We start from the raw sequence: 25,258 nt of genomic DNA, 5'->3' as shown, positions 1-25,258 counted from the left end.
CAGGGCTGTCCAACTTCTAAGCAGTGAAGAGCCTCACCAGCATGGGTTGAATGGATCCCCATACCTTGTTCCAGAGTGCACCTGCATGAGTGCTTCCCCCCCGCCCCGCCAATGCAACAACCTTGTGTTGATGCTCCCCTGCCACTTCCTTCTCAGCACACACCTGTGTGGGCACCCCATCCCCACCATACACAGTGGGGCCCTAGTCTTAGTCTCAGAAGTCACAACAGGGAAAGGGAGCCCGGAGACTCTGGCTGTCATAGGGGAAGTGGCAGTCAAGCGGTAGCCTGGGGGCCACAACTTAACCCCTGATGGCCTGCACACAGCCTCGAGGCTGCCAGCTAAACAGCCCTGTCTTAAAGAAACAATGATCAGACTAAGACTTCAAAAATGACAAGTGTTTTTTTTACCACGGTAGTAACTTTCCTTCTATATCACAAGTTTGGTATCAGTGCTGGTGCAGAACAAAAGTCACTGGGTAGAACTGAAAGCATTTTAAATTGTGATTTGTCGAGTCACTCCAATTCAGAGCCATGCAGCCTCTGGACTGAAACAGACTTTGCTGAAGGTAACTAACCTAAGCCACAGCTATTAGAAGGCACATGCACATAAAAAGTGTATGGTCTGCAGCAAGGTAAGGAGGGTTCACATCACCTTAGCTCAGTGAATTGGTAATCAAACAGCTGCTGACATGTCAGAGACTTCACACTAGCCAGGGGCAAATTCAATTTTACTAGCTATCCCCAGATCATAAAACCCAAATACCTAAAAGTATAAAAACCTAAAAATTAAAGTTGATATGACTGACTGATGCAAATTACAACCCACTTAATAAGGGTTAAGGCAGCTGCTTTGGAAGAAAATTAATCTAGTCATGTCCGCTAAATGTACATAACTTATTAATAAAATTGTTTTTAAATTGCTTTGCATTTCTGTATTTCTGGCTCTGGCGGGGACCAAAGGAAAATACACTAGGTGATAAATTTAGAGTTCAAATATCTGAACTTCTGCAGCTCACTTCTGAGTTCAAACTATTACTAGTCATTCTCAACAAATATACATTTTAGCTGTATCCATTGCAATAGGCATTGTGTATGGCAGGGTCAGGAATTATTTTGGCTGGCGGGCCACTTAATGAGTTTGGGTGATCTGTTGAGGGCCACACATATAAATCTTTTAAAAGATATCATTTTAAATTATAGATTAAAAAAAATCATTTATTAAAAACCAAACATCTACTATAACATTTTAACTTTATTTCAAAACTGAATTTATGTTTTTTAAGTAGTGTATACAGAGGCAATTGCATAATAAGTCAAAATAAAGTTGTACTTTTGTATATTTTGGGGGAAGGGTGTGTGAGGGGGGTGTGGGGTAATGGGGGGTGGCTGTGCATGTGTGTGGGGGGGCTGCCTGCATGCTAAGTCCAAGGAGCTGGCCAGGAGTGGGGGGAGGGGAGGGAAGGGGAGGTGACAGGGGGCATGTGCAGCAGAGCTCACCCAGGCAGTGCAGTGCAGATGCAGGTGCTGCTCATCCCTGCCTGCCCACATCTAGCCCACAGCTACTTTCATGGCACTCCACATGGGGCCAAGCCCCATCTGCCACCTGCAGGTGGCGGCTCATCATACCAGGCAGCTGAGTGGGTGGAAGCCAGCAGGGAGCTGGTACTGGAATCCTGCATACTGGGACAGGAGCCACTCAGCTGCAGCTTTCCCCTTGCCTGACTGGGAATGGCTGCTGCCACTTCCCATACTAACTGCTGCCCAGAAGAGTTGTTGGAAGCAGGGGGAACACAGCACTACCATGGCAGCTGCAGCAGCAACAGGAGTAGCCCTACCAGGAAGCTGGTGCACTGGCTGGGGGGAGCCAGGGCCACCAGCCAGCATGGGGCAGGTGTGGGCTGGAGCACCTCGGGCAGATGCAATCAACTGGCAAGCCAAATTTAGCCTGTTGGTGGGATTTTGCAATAGTATACAATTAGTGCATTTGTCACAGGTTGGGCGTATCTTGACCTGTGTTTCCCTTTATGTAGCCTTTCCAGGAGACTGTAGTGTCCATATTTTATACTTACTTGTTCCTGCCTGGTGCCCTCTTAGGTCTCATTTTCAACAATGAAATACCCATTTGACTAAAGGGAAATAGGCCATACAGAAAAAGGAGATGCCCACAGTCAACAAATATGCTCTTAAACACATGGCTGGTTTCAGCCTTTTTCCATTTGTGGTTTCCAAAGATTTAAGTGCTACTTGATTCAGATTTCTAATGGATCTAGTTGGAAGGTACATCAAAGACCTGCTTTTTTAATCATGACTCGCCAAACTTCAGACTTCAGGCTGCTGCACATAAAGACCTGCACCTTTGCGGTTCACTCTGGGGCTCAGCTCAGATGTCAGGTGCTCACTTGCCACGTGGAATCTTGCAAGGTCCATTCCACCACCACCACTACAGTTGCCAGAATTTTTTTTTTCATTTGTACATTTGGTGCAGATACAGCATTTATCTACAGCAGAATATGTATTTTCCCCCCTTGTACAAGGGATGTTCTCTCTCTCTCTCTCTCATTGTTCAGGTAGCATCTCCCTGCCATCCTGAGGAATTAACCTGGGACCCCCTGAGTTCCCAGTGTGGGTGCCATCCATTCCATCAGTCTTCTGCTGCCACTGCTGCAGCTCCAGGCTCTCCCTCCCTCCCTCTTCTAGCTTCTGCTTCCTGTGCCTGCCCCTGGGAGTGGGGCACTGTAACCCTTGGGGCTTCCAGGGACTTGTGGGGAGTGGGGGTGGGAATCAGAAGTTGTACAGCCCTGAGTTAGGTCACCCCTATCTCAAAAGGTTTGGCTCAGGAGTTTTAGCCAGATTAGGACCTGGTAGGTGCCAATTCCATTATCTGTTTTCAACCTGGGTCTCTGGAAGTCAAGGTGTGCCAAACATGCAGACGACATATGATTTTTTGATATGAACAAAACTCACCAAACTCCTTTTTTCATCTACTTTGTACCAGATGGGAAAAACTATTTGAATACTCAGTCTCAGTTGCTCCAATTCTCCTACTGTTTTTCTACTACTATCAACATTTCAAAGTTACTTGTCCCCATTTTATGTAAGATTTATCCTACTCATAACTAAAACAGTTTTTAAAAAGTATTAGTACTACAAGGTAAATTAGAAATCAAGTGAACTTTACACTAAAAAAAGGTGGGGGGGTTTTGTCTTTGTATTATTTTTTCCAGTATTCGTTACAACTTGCATTAAATAGGTGTCTGACCAATGCACAGAACTAAACTGTCTTGCTTTTTCATGATGTACATATACACATTATCGGGATATTCTTTATTAACATCCAAATGCATCAAGAGAAGGACTAGGTCCAAATAATATGCAACTAACCACTAGAAACTATAGGTTAATGGGCTGGTCTACCTGCTGGGGAAAGTGAAATAATGACACAAAGAATACCCCAGCTATTTAGAAGCAAATATTTAAGTAGTCTCATTGCTTCCTAAGGGTCTTAAGAACGCCTTGTCTACAGAGATTCCCATCCCTGCTCAGGTAAGTCTCCCCCAAGCCTATTCCATGCAGGTATCCTTCCTCACAGACCTCTTGCTTGATTAGTCTAAAAGGTTTCCTTTCATTTCTCTGCTTAAGAGACAGAAAGCCCTGGATACTCTTTCCTGTAGGAATATGATTAGAAGCACCCATTTGATCTGCAACTATAGCTTCAATGTTTAAAGCGTGCCCCAAAGGCCTTATTAGACACATTAGAGTGCCTGTGTGTGCCCCAAGATGCAGCACCCTATTATAAAAATCAAACACCTTCTACATGTTGGTTGTGCAGAAACCTTACAGCCTTCATCTGTAAGGAGCCCAAGAGGTATGCAAAGTATGTAAGATAGGCAGATATTTCTTCACCTTCAGAAGGATTTTTTCTTTTTTTTTTTTTGGGGGGGGTGGTGTTGAAGAGACATCAGAGTTAAAGAAGATGTCTTTATTTTTCTTTAAACAAACTTTGGCAAGAATACTAAGGTCTGGAATCCCAAAAGTAAGATATTCTTAAAAAACAAACAAAATTCAAACAAACTTTTCACACAAAACTATAAACATGTTCATTACTTTGAAGAACTGAAAACAGTCTGAGAATGTAGTTTCCTCATTTGAATTACACTTGGTGAAAAATATAAAATTACAGAACTATCAAAACCATTCAAGAGAGACCTCTTGTGGTGCTTAAGCATATGGTAAACCATGATAAAGAAACCAGTATAAGAATCTATAAACAATATCCAATCAAACTCCAATGTCACACACAAACAAATCCTAAATGCATTCCACTAGCAGGAGGATCTTGTCCTGTTTAACAGACATTACTTTCATAGCCCAATAATCTACTATAGTTTCTAATATTAAGAAACTAGCCTCCAGCTATGAACAAAAGACATGCAAAAATAAACCAGTACACATTCTTCCTCAGTAATATTTTATTGAATGCTGTCAAGTCTAATGTAACCTAAGAAACCATAGTATCATAGAAGACAATGTTTATAAGAAAACTGCTAATTTAACTTATGCCTATCTGGGAAAATTAGATAGACTGAAAAGGGCCAGATTTTCCTCTATAGAAGAAGTGTGAAATTAACTGATATTTTGTTGCATCTATGCAAAAGTAGCAGGTCTTATGCAAAACACTCATAGTTAAATCTCTAAGACTAGAAATCAAATGTTAGCTAATTTTCAGTTTTGCCAAAGATGGTCACCATAGTCACTGGATAATATTTTTTACTGTAGAACTCATTTACCACCTGCTTTCCCAAATTTCTAGAGAACTATGCACATTGTGAGTTGGCTCACAAGGACAGTATTTGGTAACTTCAATGTACTTGACCAACATATGACATTGCAGTAGGGTCTGCGGCATTCCACTTTGTAGGTGGCATGCAAAAACAGCCAAGAACAAGAATGTCTTGTGCTTTATTTGAACAACCTGCAACATAATTAGTTCAGCTCTGTAACAGTTTGCTCAAAATCAGTTTATTTTGTCAGAGAATGAGAATAATATTTAAATATTAATATATCAGTTTTTCAATTTAATTAATTTTTGGTCTCAAAGAGCTCTATAGTTTCTAAGCCCCATGTTTTCAAACTCTAGATTTTGCATTTGGATTGTAGATTTACTAAAATGATTAAAATCTCATGCCACCAGACAACTCTGTATTCCGATTTCTCTCTTCTCAGAGGGCACAGATATATTTTCCAAAATCAAACAATTAACAATCACTAAATTGTCTTAAAGTGAGTCTCCTTTTCAGAGAAGGTACAATTACTTATTTTGCAGATCAGTACCAAGCAACCCCATCTTCTTGTACAGAATCTAACAAAGCAAACCAAGGAATGCTTAACTGAGGACCCAGACCTTCTCTAGGAGAAGAAAATATCAGTGGAAATATTTTGTCTTGTAGAGGCTGCTGTTCTCACCTGAAATGCTTACGACCTGTTATTGCTAAGATCTGTATGGTCCTAAGAAATGTCAGATGTGCAGCTGAAATCCCAAAGGGCTTTATAAGAAACATACTTGCTTTAATGTACATTTGAGAATGCCTAAAATTGAGTTCTTTTGAAAACTAGCAATATAATTAGCCACTAGCTAAATTTCTCCTGACTGACTTGAATAGTTCTTTTATACTACCTCCTGCTTCTGAATCTGGCAGAAAGAATAAATGTGAGAGAGAAGCAGTACTTACAGGAGTGCTGCCATTGGAAAAAGTGTTCATGCTGATGGAACTGCTCATCTTGTCAGAAGACAAGGAAGGTGGGGATGGACTACGCTTCTCCAAGGGGTCTTGGTGTAACATATCCTGGCGCTGGAGGTATTCACGCCATGCCCTCTGAATGCTGAATTGGAAAAACAGGTGAATATATATAAGCAACTGACTTTCAGCAACATCCAAAAAAGCTACAGGAAACCCTTACTTCAGGTGGACTGGGTTACCCAAAATGTATTTAGTCCAAGCTGACATTCATTTATCGGCTGTTCGTAAATTTTCACCACGCACATGGCTGCCATCGATCATGGCTGCCATTGTTCATTCTTAAATGATTCACTACGAGTAGGTAACTGACTATTTGTTATTTGTAGTATGTAACTGGCTAACTATTGTTTCTGTTCTTGATGGATAACTGAAACTCTAAACAGAAGGGAACTTTTCAATCTTGACAAGAAGATTTGTATAAGCAAATACAGACTTTTTCACACATGAATTCAGGTATTCTCACATAGGACTGCCACTGATTTCATAGATTTCATAGACATTAGGGCTGGAAGGAACCTCGGAAGATCATCGAGTCCAGCCCCCGCCCAAAGGGCAGGAAGTCAGCTGGGGTCATAGGATCCCAGCAAGATAAGCATCCAATTTGCTTTTGAAGGTGTTCAATGTAGGTGCTTGAACCACCTCCGATGGCAGACTGTTCCAGACCTTGGGGGCTCGGACAGTAAAGAAATTCTTCCTTTCTTCCTTACATTCAGCCTGAAACGGTTTTGTAGTAGTTTATGACCATTCAACCTCGTCATCCCTTGGGGCGCTCTGGTGAACAAACGTTCCCCCAGATGCTGGTGGTCACCCCTGATAAACTTATAGGTGGCCATCAGATCACCCCTGAGCCTGCGCTTTTCCAGGCTAAAGAGTCCCGTGGCTCTCAGCCTGTCATCGTAAGATCTGTTTTCCTGACCTCTGATCATGCGCGTGGCTCTCCTCTGGACTCTCTCAAGCTTCTCCACATCCTTTTTGAATTGTGGAGCCCAAAACTGGATGCAGTACTCCAGCTGCGGCCTCACCAAGGCTGAGTACAAGGGGAGAATGACGTCCCGGGATTTGCTTGAGAAGCATCTATGGGTGCAAGCCAGCATTTTGGTTGCTTTACTAGCTGCAGCATCGCATTGCAGGCTCATGTTCATCTTGTGGTCAATGATGACCCCCAAGTCTCTTTCTTCCGTAGTGCTAGCCAGCATAGCACTGCCAAGCCTGTAAGCATGCTGCAGGTTTTTCTTCCCAAGGTGGAAAACCTTGCATTTTTTGGTGTTAAACACCATCCAGTTTTCATCCACCCGTTTGCTGAGCCTGTTCAGGTCAGCCTGGATAACCTGCCTATCTTCTGGTGTGGATGCTTTGCCCCAAAGTTTGGTGTCATCAGTGAACTTGGCCAGTCTATTTCTGACTCCACTATCCACATCATTAATGAAGATATTGAACAATATGGGTCCAAGGACAGAGCCTTGGGAAACCCCACTGGACACAGGACACCATGATGAGTGACTTCCATCAATTACTACCCTCTGGGTCTGACCACAGAGCCAATTTTCCAGCCAGCAGATCGTGGTGGACCCAAGGCTACAATTGGCCAGTTTTGCCAAGAGGTGATCATGGGATACCAGATTGAAGGCTTTTTTGAAGTCAAGATACATGATATCAATCTCTTCTCCCCTGTCTAGGTGATAAGTCACCTGGGCATAGAAGGAAATGAGATTGGTCAAGCAAGACCTACCCGCAACAAACCTGTGCTGGCTATCAATCAGGCTGATGGGCCTATAGTTAGCCAGATCCACTTTCCTCCCTTTCTTGAAGATAGGTACCACATTGGCCTTCTTCCAGTCTTCGGGCACTACACCAGAGTGCCAGGAGTTTTCAAAGATCCGTGCCAGGGGCTGGGCTATGATGCTCACAAGCTCCTTGAGTACCCTAGGGTGCAGACTGTCAGGGCCGGCTGACTTGAAGGTATCCAGCTTCTCAAGGTGTTCCTTCACAAGGTCAGCATTAATGGAGGGTAGGGGATCTCCCTCACCTGGACCTCCCTGTCCTGAAGAGGGCATGGGCATCTCATGGGACTGATGAAAGACTGACACAAAGTACCCATTTAATAGGTTGGCTCTTTCCTGGCCGTCAGTTGTCAGTTGCCCCATCTGGTTCAGCAGGGGTCCAATGTTGCCCTTGCTTTTCCTCCTGCTCCCCACATACCTGAAAAAGGACTTTTTATTGTCCTTGATGTTCGAAGCTAGTTGGAGTTCAGTTGCAGCCTTGGCTTTCCTGGTTTGCTGCCTGCAGGACTGGACCACTGCAGAATAATCCTCCTTAGAGGTGAATCTTTTGTAGGCTTTTATTTTTAGCCTCAGGAGGTCTGCTAGATCCCTGGAGAGCCAGGGGGGGCTGCTGTGCCCTCTTGCTGCCTTTCCTCTGAGATGGAATAGACTTAGCTTGTGCATTGAGGATTGCTCCCTTGAGGAGCATCCACTCTTCTTGAATTCCCCTCTCCTTGGGGTCGTGTTCCTTTAGGGCCTCACTGACAAGCCTCCTGAGCCTCAAAGTCAGCTTTTCTGAAGTCAAGGACTTCCATGTTACTATCTGTCTTGCCGGCTTTACGGCGGATGGTGAAGGTGATCAGCTCGTGGTCGCTGTCACCCAGCTTCCCATTGATCACTAAATCACCGATTGGTTCATCCCCAGTAGCCAGTACCAGGTCAAGCAGTGCTTTACCTCTCATTGGCCCATAGACTTCTTGCATCAGGTAGAGGTAATCCACACACAAGAGGAAGCTTTGTGACCACTGAGTGATCCTCCCACGAGATGTCCGGGTAATTGAAGTCACCCATGACAACCATGGTCCTAGAGCATACGGCCTCAGCCAGTTCCCAGGTGAACTCCTGGTCAAGCTCAGGACTTTGGGTGGGAGGTCTGTAGTAGACTCCCACCATTCTGTCCCCTGTGCCCTGTTCCCCATGGATTTTAACCCAGGGGGTCTCCAGTCATCCACCCTGGTCACCAATATCAGCTTTCAGGGACATGTAGCTTTCCTTAACATAGACAGCTACACTCCTGCCCCTTTTATCTACATGATCCCTCCTGTATATGGTATAGCCATCTATACCCGTGTTCCAGTCATGGGTGAAGTCCCACCAGGTCTCCGTTATCCCTATGACATCATAATTATTTGGATGAGCTCCTCCTGCTTATTCCCCAAGCTCCTGACATTTGTGTACAGACAGGCAAGTGTCCCCTTGGGGGCTCTTGCCTTGCCCACACATTGTACCAGGGCTGGGGGAGGGGTGGGCTCCCTTAGGTGCCTTGGCCTGCTGGCTTTGCAAAGGTTGCTCAGTGGGCCAGCAGTGGTGGTAGTCCCCCTGTCACCCAGCAGGCTTAGTTTAAAGCCCGGTGGAACAGGTCAGCCAGTCTGGCTGAGAAGAGCCTCCTCCCCAGGGGGGAGAGGTGGAGGCCATCTCTCGCCAAAGAGCGGGCTGTGGTCATGGAAACCAAAGCCTTCCCTGTGACACTAGCACCGCAGTCTTTGGTTAACTACGTGGATCCTCCTCTTCCTCCTTAGCCCATACCCCGAGACTGGGAGGATCAAAGAGAACACCACCTGTGCCCCCAGATCCTTTAGCCATGCTCCCAAATCCCTGTAGTGCCTCATCACCCAGCTGGGAGTGCTCCAAGCCGTGTCATTGGTGCCCACATGAATAAGGAGCATGGGACAGTGGTCTGTGGGCTGGAGGAGCTTAGGGATCCTCTCCGCAATGTCCCAGATGTGGGATCCTGGGAAGCAGCAGACTTCCTGGGCTAAGGGGTTGGGGCAGTAGATTACCCTCTCAGTCCCCCTCAGGATGGAATAATTCTCTTCCCATCTCTATTCCTAGGGATGTGCGAAAAAGGCCATATTTGATTTGGATTTGGCCCAAATCAGGGACAGTGATTCAGTTAATTGATTTGGATCACTGTGTCTGATTTGATTCGGCCTAATCCGAATCTGAAGATTTGATGCTGATAGGAGAATCAGCGATTCGGCCACAGATACAGCTTTAAATGCTTTTTTTTTTACATACCTCAAGGTACCAGGCATGGCTTGTGAATGCTGCAATGCTGGGGCAAATGAAGCATCCCACTAAAGTGCAAGGGGGCTCCCCACATGCTCAGCAGTGAACCTGGAAGTGGACTGGAAGTACTTCCAGTCCACTTCTGGGTCCACTGGGGAGTGTGTGGGGGCCCCCCCAGACCCAGGAAGCACCACACGCCAAGCCAATGAGGCACAGGGCTTCTGGTCCACTTCCAGGTCTGCTCCTGAGTGCGCTAGGGAGTCTCCCATGCTCCTGTGGGATGCTCCATCTGCCCCAGAATTGCAGCTTTCATGAGCCGACTGCGCTTTTGAGGTATGTAGAAAAAAGCATTTAAAGCCGTGTCTATACCCAAATCTCCGAATGTTTCCGAATCTCTCCAAATCGAGTCAGAGGGTTCCCATTCAAGTTGGAAAGATTAAAGGGTCTCCTGATTCTATTTGGATTTGATGATTTGGCCACTGAATCGGGCCAAATTTCCACCAAATTGAATCAGGGACTGAAGCTTCGCATAGCCCTATCTATTCCTTTTTCTCTGTCTATACCAAAGGACAGATTCAGAGAAATGTTTATTAGCAAGTAAACAACAGCATGTTCCAGTATGTTTAGATCAAAGAACTCTCCAGTGAACTGCCACTGTAAAAAAATAATCCATATTCACTCAGTTCTGATAGACATATTTGACAGAGGGGAAATGTATGCACTTTAAAAATACAACTGGAAACTATTTTTGTTTCAGAATCCAGATTTTTTGTTTTAGAAGTTATTAAATTAAATCATCCCAGGTAGGTTGTCAGAAACTGATACCTGTCTTCCCAGAGAAACCATGGACTTCAGAAGCTCCTTTTTAACTTTGTTAAAAAAAAGTCAGAGGCCAAGTCCTGATCTGTGCTAAATCCCCTCTATTCTGATGTAGATGGGCAAAGGGGACTTAAACCTGCATTAAATAAGTAGGCAAGGATCATCCTGGCATAGCAACATTTTCACTGTTTCACAGCCAGCTCTATGCCACCTTTTTCTGAAGAGAAAGCAATGCCAAGACCTGGCTGAAATACACTATGCTCCTTTGACTCTCTTAAGAAGTACTTTCCCTTGGCTTTTTGTGCAGAAGGGGAAAATATGGCCTATGTGAAGATGAACTGTGATTGCAACCTCATCTTAATTTGAAGTCCGAGTTCAGCTGAATCATTTGCATGATTGGAATGACAAATATTTTCTGTGCAGCAACATCCCTTCTCTCAAAGACACAGACTCACTGTAACTTCATATGACAGTCTCAAAAGCAGTTTAAAATGCCATCAAGGATATAATGCAAAAAAGTGAAAACTAAAGTCAGAAGTCAAAGCTTAATTTATCTTTAGAAAAGTAGCCCCACACTGACAGATTCCTCCTTCTTCCGTTATACTTAGTGCTTTTGTTCCAAACTTTAAAATTGGAGTAACTTTCTAAAGTCCTATATTAAGCTCAGTATAATAACGAAATGGGTGTTTTACACAGAATACTTAGAACCTTAACTTAATACATGCTCCGTTATTCTATAAACTATACCAATAGTGCTCAACCTTTTTGGCCAGAGGGTCAGACGAGCAGTGTCTGGGCTTTCTGCAGGCCAGATCTGTCCAGTGGTCCTGATCAAGTTTTAAGGGTGATCACAGCAGTACCCCATTTGGCTGTGGGGAGTGGTAGTGGGGGCAGCCCAACCCAGCTGCACGGTAGGAAAGAAGGTTTGATACGGCCCCATGAGGAGAGGGGAAAGAGAGAAAGGGGCCTTCACCCAACCCAAACTCAGCCCTACAGGGGTGAAGGGGACATGACCCGGCTCCAATGCAGCCATGGGGCGGGGACAAAGGGGCACTGTGCAGCCCTGATCCAGTTGTGGGTAGTGGGGCAGGAGGCACAGCCTGGCCCCAACCTGCCACACAGGGTTTGGGTTTGGGGAATTTGGCAGTGGGGGAGGAAGTCAGTATTTACTGCTGCCACTCCCTGACTACCCCATGGAGAGCCCTGCAGGTCAGAAGTTGGGCACTCCTGAGCTATATAAATATAAAGAAACACAAATATAAAAATAGTTTTTTTAAATAATGTACAACTATACAAACAAAATATCACTTTGGAAAGCAAATATACTGATTCCATTCTCTTAATTTAATTTCTGGTACTCTTTTTATCACTAGATGGCAGCATAATATCAACTATGCATTTTCAGAGGCAAAAAAAAGAATGGTAGATTGATGAAATACGTACATTATTTATTAAACATGTGCCTAAAACTACACTGACTTTAACATGAATTAGTTGGCCACATGTAAGGTACAATCTGTGATTCACACTAGTAAATTTGATTATAAGGCTCCCAATTTCTGTGTCATTTCATTATTTTAAGCCAGCTATGTCAAACGTAAATTGGTCCGTTCACCATTTTCTCTGCTTTGCAGGTGCTTGCAGGCCACACCCATTCTGGCCTTGGTAGACTATGGCAGCTACACAAAAAGCCCTGACACTGCAGCCAAAGCTGCTGCTGCTGTAGAGAGGTTTTGGAGAAGCCAGCAACCAAGTGATTAATGTGGACTTGCATCCTGTCATAGCCTAACGCTGCTGTGAGGGGAGGTAATGGCACAGTCCCAAATGTAGTTGCCACTGCTTACCCCTAATCACCAAGTGCCACCAATTCCCATGGCCACCAGCTATGAGGAATAGAATATTTAGTGGCTGATGCAGAAGATGTTATGTCAACACCTCCCCCAACAGGAGGATGAGGCTGATGAGGGAATGTGAACCCTGTGAGCAGGTGACTCTTGCCCCTCTGCTCCTTCATTTCAGCCCTGGGAAAAGATAACAGCTCAGACGATCCACCTCCGCAGGATGTATCCAACCTATGGGCCATATGTATCTTAACTTTGATTATTTTATTGACAAGTAAATGCAGTATAGAAGTTCCAAGGTTGATGCCTCAGAGTTTTGGTTACTTAGTATACAGGCATTCAGTCCTTTGCCACCTAGGAAAACACACACTGAAGAGATGAATTTTGGGATTAACACTTTAGAGGCTTGTTCCTTTTAACATTTCTCTTACACATTAACAGGAAGATGACCAAATCTGATGTCCTATTTGGAGGAAAGGTATGTCTTCAACTACTCAGGTCCATTCTCCCTGCTCCTTCTGCCTGGTCCTACAGCAGTGTTCCACTGGACTTGCCCTCTGCTTAATGCTTTCATTATCAACCTTGGTGAAGGAACTAGATGCATGATTATGAAATTTGAAAATGACACAAATAGGAGGTAAACTGCCAATATGGAGCAGGATGAAATTGTTATATAGGAAATATTAGACAACCTGGCAGAGCAGAGCACTAGAAACAGTGGAAATTTAACAACTTTGGGAGCACAAAGTTATGTATTTAGGGACAAATAACATACATTTTTACACAGTGCCTAAATAATATGTGGAACTAATTGCCACAGGATATTGTGGAGCTAACAGTGTAGTTGGATTTGTAAAGATGCCTAATTCCTTCCCAGAGAACAGGTCTGTCTGTGGCTATTAATCATAATAGCTAGGACGTAACCTACTGCAAGCATCTGAGAGACTCTGACATGTCAGATCACTCTATATATGGACTATTTGTATTACTCTTCCTCTAAAGCATCCTTCATTTGTTACTATCAGATACAGCAGGGGTGGACAAAGTCTGGCCCATGGGCCAGATTAGGCCCACAGCAGACTACATTTCCCAGCAACCCCTGCTCACATCGTTGCAGCCAGGTTCCATGCAGACCACAGCAGCAGTGGGGTTGTGGCAACGTGGGACCAGGGTTTCCATTGAGACCTGCCCTAGGCAGGGATGGGCAAGCAGGCAGCAGATTGTGGTTCTTCGCCACCTCCGGACCACACTGTCATCACTTCAAGATCCCAGCCCTGGCCCTGGAGCAGCTCCCCACCCAACCGTGCACCCTGCCAGTGCTGCTGGGGTCAGTCTCCAGGGAAACCCTGGCCCCGCACTGTCAAGGCCCCACTACTGCTGGGGTCTGCATGGAAACTGGACGCAGTGATGTGGGCAGAGGTTGCTGGGAAATGGAGTCTGGCCACCAGACAGATTCACCATTTTGCCCACTGCTGAGATACAGGACACTGGAATAGATGGACCCTTGCTCTGACCCAACACAGTCATTCTCATGCTCTAAAAATAAGGATTCATAAACCAGAAGCAGAAGGAAAGAAAGACCTGAGTGAATTGGTTGATCATAAGGTCACCATGAGCCAACAGGATGATGTGGCCATGAAAAAGGTTATTGCAATTCTAGATTGTAGGGTGTATACAGTATATACAACAGTACATAAGTACAGTCTATACAACACAAGAAAATACTGATATCGCTGTATAAGGCACTTGTAACAACCTATTTAGAATAATGTGCATAGTTGTGGTCACCTATGTTTGTAAAATACAAGACTATAATCTATATTTACAGAAAGAAAGACAAACTAGGATGACTGGGGGAATGAAGAGACTATCTTATGATACAAGACAAGAAAGGTTAACTTATTTCACTTAGAAAAGCAGCTTTGTTACAACTTACAACTCAATGTTTCATATCTTATCCTCTGGGGGTGCATCTACACATGAAATTAATGTGAAGCAATACACTCCAGAGCAGTTGAAGCCAAAACTGCTTCTGGGCACAGTCTCTACACATGTGCCTGGGACAACAACCATTTGAGCCAGGGTGGAGCATGCCTAGGCTGGCAGGGAGTATAGAGGTCAGCCCTAGACTCCTATCCCAACAGTACTATCTTACAGTGGAGTTTATTAGTTGACTGTGACCTAATACTGGCACATGGGTAGACTGTGATGCTTTACTGCAGGGCTAATTAGTCTATTCTGGCACCCTGTGACAAGGTAGGACAGTTGTTCTCTCTCTTCTTTATGGTAGCCTTTCAAATAATTGAAAACTGCTATTGTGTGCTCCTTCAGTCTCCCTTTCTCAAGAGTAAACACACCTAGTTCTATCAATCTTGCTTCATACAGCCTATATTCCAACTCCTTTAATCACCTTCATTGATCACCTATAAGTTATCTCCAGTTTGTCCACTTCCTTTCTAAAATACAGTGCTCAGAACTGGACATAATATGCCAAATGAGACATGGATTAGAGTGGTACTATCACTTCCCATGTATTGTAATATTTTCCTAATGCAACCCAGAACTGCATCTGCTTTGTTTGCAACAGCACTACACTGCTGACCCCTGCTGAGTTTATGACCTGCCAGAACTCCCAAACCCATTGAACACAAAGAGTTTGAATACAATTCTGTGACACTAAATCTAGCCACAAAATTGCATGGCATATAGAGAACTGGGTATAAATATTTCTTAGATACAGACATTACGTTAATAACAAACCATTGTCTCCAAGAAACTGTGCTGATTAGGGGGCAAATATGATAAAAGCTTTCTCTAGGAAATATTTTAGAAGCAGCAGAAACAGTGCTAATTGTGTGTGATATTTTCCTTCTGACCACACTTCCTTTGAAATGTCTGGAGAAGCTCTCAAGTGCCAGCGCCAACAAAGCACAAGAAAACTTGGTTGCAATTTTGAACAAAAGCATTAGGCCTATTTGTTCTTCATGCCACACCCAACAGATGACTTTAAAGGGGGAAAATGAACAGAAAAAATCTACGCTATAAAAAGTAAGCAAATAAAGATTGTTAATAATTTTTGGAAATCTAATACCAGTTCTTAATCTCTCTTGTTGCCTGTTTTCTTCCTTGCACATGCTTTTTACTTTGAACTCTGAATTGAATTTAGCCCCCAAATCTAACAAAGCACTAAAACACATGCTAAACTTGGAGTATGTGAGAGTTCCACTGAAGACAATGGGACTACTTGTATGCTGGAACTTAAATCAAATCTTGTATTTATTTATTTATTTTTTTGCTATTTGACCAAATCTCAACAGGAAAAATATTCACCCAGATTAAGCCTTAGTACAGCTTAAACATTTCCTTTTTACCAACTGCTTCATAGATTTACAGAAAAAAGGCTATAGGAATTAAGGGAATGGGGCAGGCAATAATTCAGAGCGGCAGTTCATAGAGAACAAAACTTTAAAAATGAACTTCACAGGGAATAGCAGAACAAGAAATCACTCACAGCCTGGATTGCTTTAAGTATGGTTTAAAAAGACTATCTACTCTTATTCCATTACCTGGATTAATTTTTATAAACCCTATGTCCCTCAGTTGGTTAACTGCTTTTCTCTCTCTCCTGCCCACCTTGTCCATCTCAACAGTGCACCCTCCCCTTTTTCTTCCCCCTTCTCTCCCCTTTGTATTCCAGTCACTGCTTCCTATTTAACAGCTCTGCTTCCTACAATCCCTTCACAGCATTTGCTTACAAAAGCTTATGTTATACATCTCTGATTTAGTTAGTCTATAAAATGCAAATCTACCCTACCTGTTGCATATTAATCAGAGCCCTCTCCTGGAGATTTAAGGTGAACATACAAATCAGACTTAGTCCATACTAAGGAGGGTCTACAAATTAAAGCTTGTTAACTACTGCTAAGTGCCCTCTGAGTATCTCCAAGTTAGGTCACTTCAGGTGAGGGTTAACTCTGGGTTGTGATACCTACCTTGTGTTAAGGTATCTCCAGTCTGCTTTACGAAGATAAAATGAACAATTTACAGTCCTCCACCATCCCAAGATACATAGCCCCCAGCAGGGATAGAGTCCAGGTGTCCTGGTTCCTACCCAAGCCCCTGGTCATCAGCCGTCTAGTGGCAAGTCAGAGCTATGCAGGCAAGAAATGATATTAACCCTTGACATGCAACTGCACGCAGCACGTTCTAACTTTAACACCAGCTAACATTCCACAGATTCAGTACTGTCAAAGTGTAATGTGCAACTTCAGCCTTACAGATCAGTATGAAAGTATGATTATAGTGTGGGTACCACACCAGTACTAGCTTTATTCTAGCCAGCCTGGGTAACAGTATTACTGAAGGCATAGTAGCATGAGTAGCACTATGGGCTGCAGAAGCCTTCTAGGTTGACAACTGCTAGTGCTTGCTAAAACCCTAGCCATTACATTGGGGGTGAGCAAAATACAACCTGCAGGCTGGCCATTTTATCTAGCCCATGGGGCCTGTAAAGAATTCAGAAAATTAGTATTTATCTGCCCCTGGCTGCCTGTCAAAGATGACAGGAGCCAGGGCAGTAGGACCCAGGAGAAGCTGCCAGTAGGACCAAGCAGCTGCAGAAACAAAGCCCTGCTGGCCTGGCCCCATCTTCCCCCCCAGCCAGAATCCCCATGCCAAGCAGAGGATTCTGTTCTGGGACTGTGAAGTTCCTGCCCCCATGTGCCAAAGATACATACAGATAAGAAAGTGGGAGAGGCAGGAGAGGACCGTGGGCAATCGCCCCAGTCCTCAGGGTCAGGCCAAACCAGCTGCTGCAGTCTCAGCCTGCAGCTGAGAACCACGTGGTGCCAAAGTGACCAGTGTGGGGTGGAAAGGAGCAGGAGAAGCCACAGGCAGAGAAGCACGGAAAGTGGCAGCAGGCTGGGGGGAAGGGGCAATGAGCTGGAGCATGGAACACCCCGGGTGCCCCCCCCAGACCCAGGAGGCACCAGTCACTGGGCAAGGGGGTGCAGTGGGGCAGCACCCAGAAAGCTTCCCGGCGGACCCAGAAGTAGACCGGAAATGCTTCTGGTCCACTTCCAGGTCTGCTGCTGAGCGTGCTGGCGAGCCCCCCATGCTTCTGTGGGACACTCCACGAGCCCCAGCATTGCAGCATTCATGAGCCACCTGCTACCTAGAGGTATGTAGAAAAAACATTTAAAGCTGTGTCTACGTCCAAATCTCTGAATCGATTCAGAGGGTTCTAATTAGATTCAGAAAAATTAAAAGGTCTTCTCATTCAATTCGGATTCGGAGATTCAGCCACCAAATTGAGTTGAATCTCTGCCGAATCGAATCAGGGACCAAAGCTTCGCACAGTCCTATGAACCAGGGGATTAACTTCTGATCCAACGCCCAGTGAAGTCAAGTGTGACAGGTGCCTGGTTACCACCAGTAAGTACCAGAAAGGAAAATTTCCTCTTCCCCGCCATTAACAGTACTGGCTTCTGGGTTTCTATTTTGCATGTCCCTGCAGCTTAGGGACTCTGGCTGAGGTACAATGAAGTACTTCCACCAGTAGTTAGACAACCCAGAGATTCTTGACTGAAAGTTCCTGCCCTTCTACTAAGGGTCATATTGATAGACAAATTTGGAGTCAGGATGGAGTTTTTCTTCTAGGTCAGTTTCGTAAAAAGTATGGTGGGGAGTTTGGGCAGGCAGGATGGACAGTATCACAGGGAATGATCCTTTTCCTAGAATCTTCTGAGCCTTAATTAATCAATTAATTCCATGAAACTGTGATGGTATTGCAGCAGCAATACACTGGCAGTTTTTGTCTCTTCTGCTTTTACCTGCGGCATGTTATATAGACATAATGTTCAGGTATTGTTCCTTGTAGTTGTATGTGAGGATTTCAAATGGGAATTTTGCAAATTCCTTGGGTAAATGGCCGCCTGCAAATAAAAGGGACTGGAATTGATGGCCCAGGAAGCCCCTTTTAGTCCTGTGTGCCAAGTCAGTGGGCATTTGAGCCCTAGGTCAGGCCAAAACATACTGCCCATTTTGGCACCCCTAGTTTCTAAATGCTTTGGCATTAGAGAGAAAGTACAATTGGTTTGGAGTTTAAAAACTCTAGCACTCATAAAATGATTCAAATACCTTCAAATATGAAAGTTATTCAAGATTTCAATAAATGCCTTATTAAAAAGTATTATTTAAAAGTCATAACTTCACATAAAACATTTATATCTTACTCATATTACTCATGCATTTTCATGAATTTAATTTTTTTTAACAAGAAAACGCATTTACATGCACTTCCTCTTTTTTAAATCATAGTGAATAAGGTTTAAAAAATACATACCTTCCAGAAAACACTTGGAAATGTATTGATCCATCTAACCAATATTAGTATCATTAAGAGACACCTACTAGATTTTAATCTGAAATTTAATGGCCTTTAATATTTTAATACATTAATATTTCAATATTCTATAAAACACATGAGCTGTACCTTGCCTACAGAAAGTGAAATTCAGTACAGAATGTAATAATGAATAAAGTTCTTTATGTAAATGCACAATAACTCATACATTCACATAAGGTGTTCATTGAGGTTACTTGAAGCAACATTAAAGGTAACGACTCATTTTTTCTACAGTGTATTTAAAAACAAAACAAAACAAAAAGACCCAAAGGGCTTCTGCCATTCGCATGTTTTCCTTACTTTTCTAGAATGTCAGCATTTTTAAAATATGCTAAACGGTCAGGTTCTAAAACATTTTCTTAATTTTATGAAGAAAAAACCCCAAATATTGGTGCAACTGAAACAAGTGCAGTGTAAAAGCCACGACTCAGTGGAACTACTTGTTTAAAGACAGACCTCAGTAAAACAAGTAAGCATACAGTTAGGACCCTTCAGTCAATTTTCAATTTCTTGAAAATCCAAAACTACCACAGAAATTTGACTCCATGGCCTCACCTGTGTTTAAATATATAACATTTTATATGACTTACATTTTCACTTTTGTTTCCAGAGGCTGTAAGTTGTCATGGTATTTTTCAATGTTATTCTCTACGTCCATGGCAAGATGATGACTACACAAAAAGAAATAATATGTTTTAATCTATTTCAGCATACCATTTTTACAGTAACTCTGACTTTATATTGATTTAGAAATTGTGACAAGTGTGTAGTAGAGATGCTTATTTAAACATGTTGCTGTCTAGGGGGTAGATGCCCTGGTCTCCAACCTCACTTAAAATATTAACTAAAGCAAGAATTAGAATTAGAATTTCAAATCAGTCCCAACCCTACTATGAGTTCCATATGGACTTCAACACTAGGTCTTTTCACTTTAGATGCTACTACAACAGACAGACACACCCAGGAAAGGACCTATTGCCAATAAAACACTACAGCAATTATAATCCATATTCCTGCTAATTTAATTTTCATTCCAGAGACTAACTTTTGAAAAGTTGAAGTGTAAAATGAAAATGCTGAATGGCAAGTTAATCACATTGGTAGAAGGCAGACAGAAACATGAAAAAGAGACTCTTTGCAAAAAGAAGATGGCCAACAAAAGCAAGCTATATAGCATGATCATTTTAATAAGACCATCTGCAAACACAAAAAGAAAAAACTGAAGATATTCACGAGACAGGTAAAGTCATCTAATGGGTCATAGGTTTGCATGAATCTAGATGCCTGTGTACAGACTCTGGTCAGAAATTTTCCTCCAATCTGTTGAGTTATTATTTTGAGACCTTACTTCACTTGAACAGCAGAAGTTTTCAGAAGTTATTCTCTCATAATGATAAATAACAATCACTTTTATGGAAGAGGTGTAAGAAAAACCTTCAACCTATTACTTAGCAAAAAATAGAACTTGGACAGGAAAAAAAGAATGACTCCACATAAAGTAGAAAATACAGATTAAAATAAAACAGTGTACATTTTGAAGCACTTGCTATTGCTTAAGGAATCTGTTAAAGCATGAGACTCTACTGTCTTCCTCATATATGTTTTTGTATTTGTCGTTCTATAAATTACAGCCAAAACACCAGCTCCCAGGATTCAGTCAATCCAGGTACTAGCTATGGCATGTACACTCAGATTAGCCACTAACAAATTGTACAGTCCCAGTTGTACTAGACAAAAATATATCTGTTGTCAATATCCAGGCAATTTCCTGTTATCACATGTGCAGTGATATGGAAATCACTCCAAACTTTTCCATCCTTACCTTTCAAGTAAATATTTGCCATCATTAACTTGTTCCAAGGTATGCTGCAGCCTTTTGAGTTCTTCCTACAAGAAGAGAAATAACATCTCAGCATATCAACTTTTATTACTATTAAATGATTATATCATGGTAATGCCTGGAGAACTCAGCCAAGTCCAGGCACCACTGTATAACAATCCCTTCCCAAAAACATTATCAATCTCGACTTTATCAAAGCACTTAATCTTAAGCTTTCTGGCTAGCCACACATTAGACTGCTTAGCAAAGCACTTAAATACATACTTATCTTAAGCATATTAGATGTCTCATTGACTTCAAGCAAGTTGAATTTTAAGCCCTGATAAACTGGGCCCAAAATAACTTCTAAGACCAAATCCTGCAAATGCTTATTATGGTCAAATAGTACTTATTACAGGGAACAGTTCCTTCACATGTTCAAGAACATATACTGCATTTGGCAGTTGTCCAGATCATGCCAAAACAGCACCTGACAAAATCTGCATGCACAGTAGTCAATAAAAATGTTCCCTGTCATAAGCATATAGTACCACAGCCATTGATCTATGGTACCAACAACCTTCAACCTATTTTGGTTACCAAAGAAAATATTGTCTAAAGCATAATGTGTTATTAAAGTGTTTTGTTCCTTGATTTTCACATTTGTCAAAGGTACTGGCTTGGTGGCCATTAGGAATGAATCTTTCATTATTCCATGGAAGCAATATGGGCCAGGAAGTGATGGAACAGACTTTCTCTCATTTTTCTGACACTACCACTAACAAGACAGAGGAGGAACAGGCTGTTTCCCATGAGTGCCTAATGTAACAGATAGCTTGTGTGATTTAGATCAAACTAGAGCTCACACATGCCTCCAAATGGAGATCAGAAGCAACAGTGGTGACACATAGGGGGTGCATGTGCACCCCCTGACAGCACCAGTGCACCCCTTGACCAGCCGTGCTCACTGCTTAGGTGATGGGTGAAGGACAGGTGGGAGCACCGGTGGCACTCCTGCAAGCGCTGGCCGGGGAGTGGTCCAAGAAGCGGTTGTGGCCACTTCTGGAAGCGGCTGCAGTGATCGGCCACAGTGATTGGCTGTCTCACAATTGGCCACGGGGGGACTCTCCCCCGTCAGCAGGATTGGCTGTGGGGGGGTCCTCCCCCGGTCACTGACTGGTCACTCGGGGGGGACACATGCGCCCCCCCAACTAAGGCGGCACCAATTGCCCATGAGAAGCAAATAGGTTCCAACCATCCAATTCCCATTCTAAGTTCCAAGCATGCTGTACCTGCGCCAGCAGCAAGAACAGTGCTTCCCAAGGTTTTCCTCAGCATGACCCTATTTATGGCCCCATTTCCTCAGCATGACCCTGCTCCTTCAGCAGGACTCCTCATAGATTCATAGATGTAAGGATAGGAAGGGACCTCAGTAGGTCATTGAGTCTGACCCCCTGCCATGGGCAGGAAAGAGCACTGGGGTCAGACGACCCCAGCTAGGTGCTTGCCCAATCTCCTCTTAAAGACTCCCAAGGTAGGGGAGAGTATCACCTCCCTTGGAAGCCCATTCCAGATTCTGGCAACCCTTACTGTGAAGAAGTTCTTTCTAATGTCCAACCTAAATCTGCTCTCCATCAATTTGTGGCCATTGTTCCTAGTTACTCTAGGGGGTGCCCTAGTAAATTGAGCATCTCCTATTCTCTGCTGCCCATCCCTGATGAATTAATAAGCAGCCACAAGATTACCTCTCAGCCTTGTCTTGCGAAGGCTGAAGAGATCTAGGTCCCTCAGTCTCTCTTTGTAGGGCCTTGCCTGCAGGCCCCTGACCATACAAGTGGCCCTCCTCTGAACCCTCTCAAGATTCTCCGTATCCCTCTTGAAGTGCGGTGTCCAAAACTGGACACTGTACTCCAACTGCAGCCTAACCAGTGCCGCATAGAGGGGAAGCATCACCTCCCTGGACAGTGTTCATCAAACATCTGCTAATGCATGATAAAGTGAGGTTAGCCTTGTTGATCACTTCATCACACTGACGACTCATATTTATTTTAGAGTCAACTATGACTCCAAGATTTCTTTCAGCTGCTGTGCTGTTGAGGTCATCCCCCAGCCTGCAAGTGTGTTGATCGTTCTTTTTGCCCAGGAGCAGCACTTTGCACTCATCTTTGTTGAACTGCATCCTATTTTGTTCTGCCCATTTTTCCAACCTGTCCAGATCTGCCTGGATCCACTTCCTACCCTCTGGTGTGTTAACTTGGTACACCCATAACTTGGTATCATCTGCAAACTTGGAGAGGGCGCACTCCATGCCCTTGTCCAAGTCACTGATGAAGACATTGACTAGCACCAGTCCAAGAACTGAGCCTTGCAGGACTCCACTGCCCATATCTTTCCAGGTCGATATCAACCCGTCCACCACCACTCTTTGGGTGTGCCACCCACCTGACCCACCCACACAATGTGTAATCATCTATATCACAGCCTGTCAGTTTATTTATGAGAACAGAATGAGATACCGTATCGAAGGCCTTTTTAAAATCTAGATAGATGACATCTACCTCAACTAATGTGTCTAAGCATTTTGTGACCTGGTCATAAAAAGAAACAAGATTAGTCAGGCAAGGTCTACCTGCAATGAATCCATGCTGATTTCCTTTCAGCATTATTTCCCCTGCTGGGCTTCCACAAATGTAATCCATAATGATTTTTTCCAGTTTTCCCAAGCATAGGGGTGAGACTAACTGGCCTATAGTTTCCCAGTTCCTCCCTCCTCCCCTTCTTGAAAATAGGGACCACATTAGCTGTTTTCCAGTCCCCTGGGACCTGATCGGAACACCATGAGTGCTCAAATAGCTCACTCCCAACCTCCAGCCCTACAACCTTGCAACCCCACCTGCTGATGTTGTGACCCCATTGGGAATCACAACCCACAGTTTGGGAACTGCTGGGCTAGAGTTAAAAATTGGGTGAACCATTATTCTGGCTGGTGGGCCACTTAATGCGTTTTGGTGAGATGTAGAGGGCTGCACACAAAATCTTTCATAAGACATTATTTTGACAAGTTACAGACAAAAAACAAACTATATACTAAAATCCAACACTTACTATAACATATTTTAATGTGATTTCAAGAAATAATTTTTTGACATACTTACAATTTTTTAAGTATTGTATATAGAGGAGATTGCATAACAGCTCAAAATAGTTTTACTCTTCTATATTATGTATATGGGGGGGATATGTGGGGGGCAGGGGTGGGGTGCTGCATGGTGGGGCTGCCTGCATGCTGGGTCCCAGGAGCCAGCTAGGGGATGGGGGGAGGGAAAGAAGGAGGAGGACAGGGAACATGTGCAGCAGAGCTTGCCCAGGCAGTGTGATGCAGGTGCATTCCCCCTCCCCCACCATTCAGCCTGTGCTCTGCATATGTGCTCCCCCACCATTCAGCTAGTGCTCTGCATATGGGGCTGAGCCTTGCCCACTCCCACCTGGAGCAGCTCACTTTGCACTCCCACCTGCACCCACCAAAGTAACTGTTCCAGCCAGTGTACACAGCTTCCCAGGGGGGCTGCCTTCCACTCATTTGGTCACCCGCAGGTGGCTGCTCATTGCGCCGGATGACTGAGTGGGCAGAAGGTAGTCAGAAGCTAGAGCTACTGCTAGAGCTGGAGCCCCACAAACTGGGGCAGGAGCCACCCAGCTGCAACTTTCCCCTCACCTGGCTGGGTGTGTGGTGCCCAGCACATGTTCTCCTGTATGCCATTGCTTCCTTATGCTAACTACTGCCTGGAGACACACAGCAGGGGCAGGAGGAGGAGCTGCTGGTGGTGGGGGGAGCCAAGCAGCCCCTGAATGGCTGCAGTAGCAATGGCAGCAGCCCTGCCGGAAAGCTGTGCATACTGGCCACGGCCAGGACAATGGGAGTGGCAATGCTTTAAATAAAGCTTGCTGAAAGAGCTTTAGTTAAAGCGCCCCTACTGCCATTTTGAAGTGCGGGACACTGAATACACAAGACACTGTGTGTGCTTTAATTAAAGTGGCTCCTGAGAGCTGCTCTAATTAAAACCCCCTCCCCACCCAGAGAGCATACGTAAAGATGCCCATTATCAGTCACCCAAACAACCCATTCTCCAGTCACTAAGGTTTGTGGTAGAGATCCATTTATTTTTCTAGCTCAGCTAATAATAAGCTAGGGAGAAAAGCATTAAGATGTAAGCATTCTAAGACTAAAAACTTCACTATACAATTAAAGACAAACAAACACAGAGATATACTTCTACTTTATGCAAATCCATATGTGCTTCAGTAAATAAACAGAATAAAACTACCCACAAGGAATCATACACCTCAAGCCTTAAGGAATTTCAGATGCTCTGTTCACAACAGTCGAAGGAGTAACCTATGTGCTTTACTTAATGCTTTACTGTATAAAATAACTACAGAAAATAACATATTGTAATGGTTTACAGAGTTAATAGCTCTGGTAAACACACATCTCCCAAACTGTGCACAACTCTAACACAATTT

General features: G+C 43.8%; 1 protein-coding gene across 1 annotated transcript in view; it reads right to left on the bottom strand.

Annotated features, from left to right (window-relative positions):
• SCHIP1 (schwannomin interacting protein 1) overlaps positions 1–25,258 on the bottom strand; it is a 556,040-nt gene that overhangs the window by 456,909 nt on the left and 73,873 nt on the right. Inside the window, 3 exon segments of the mRNA XM_090051951.1 lie at positions 5,732–5,882; positions 19,506–19,586; positions 20,738–20,802. Coding sequence (XP_089908077.1) covers positions 5,732–5,882; positions 19,506–19,586; positions 20,738–20,802 — 297 coding nt within the window.

Source organism: Crocodylus siamensis, chromosome 6 (assembly GCF_052110815.1).
Source record: "Crocodylus siamensis isolate JL-2025a chromosome 6, ASM5211081v1, whole genome shotgun sequence".
Taxonomy (NCBI): domain Eukaryota; kingdom Metazoa; phylum Chordata; order Crocodylia; family Crocodylidae; genus Crocodylus; species Crocodylus siamensis.
The sequence above is the reverse complement of the archived record's forward strand: the minus strand, read 5'-3'. Positions and strand labels throughout refer to the sequence as shown.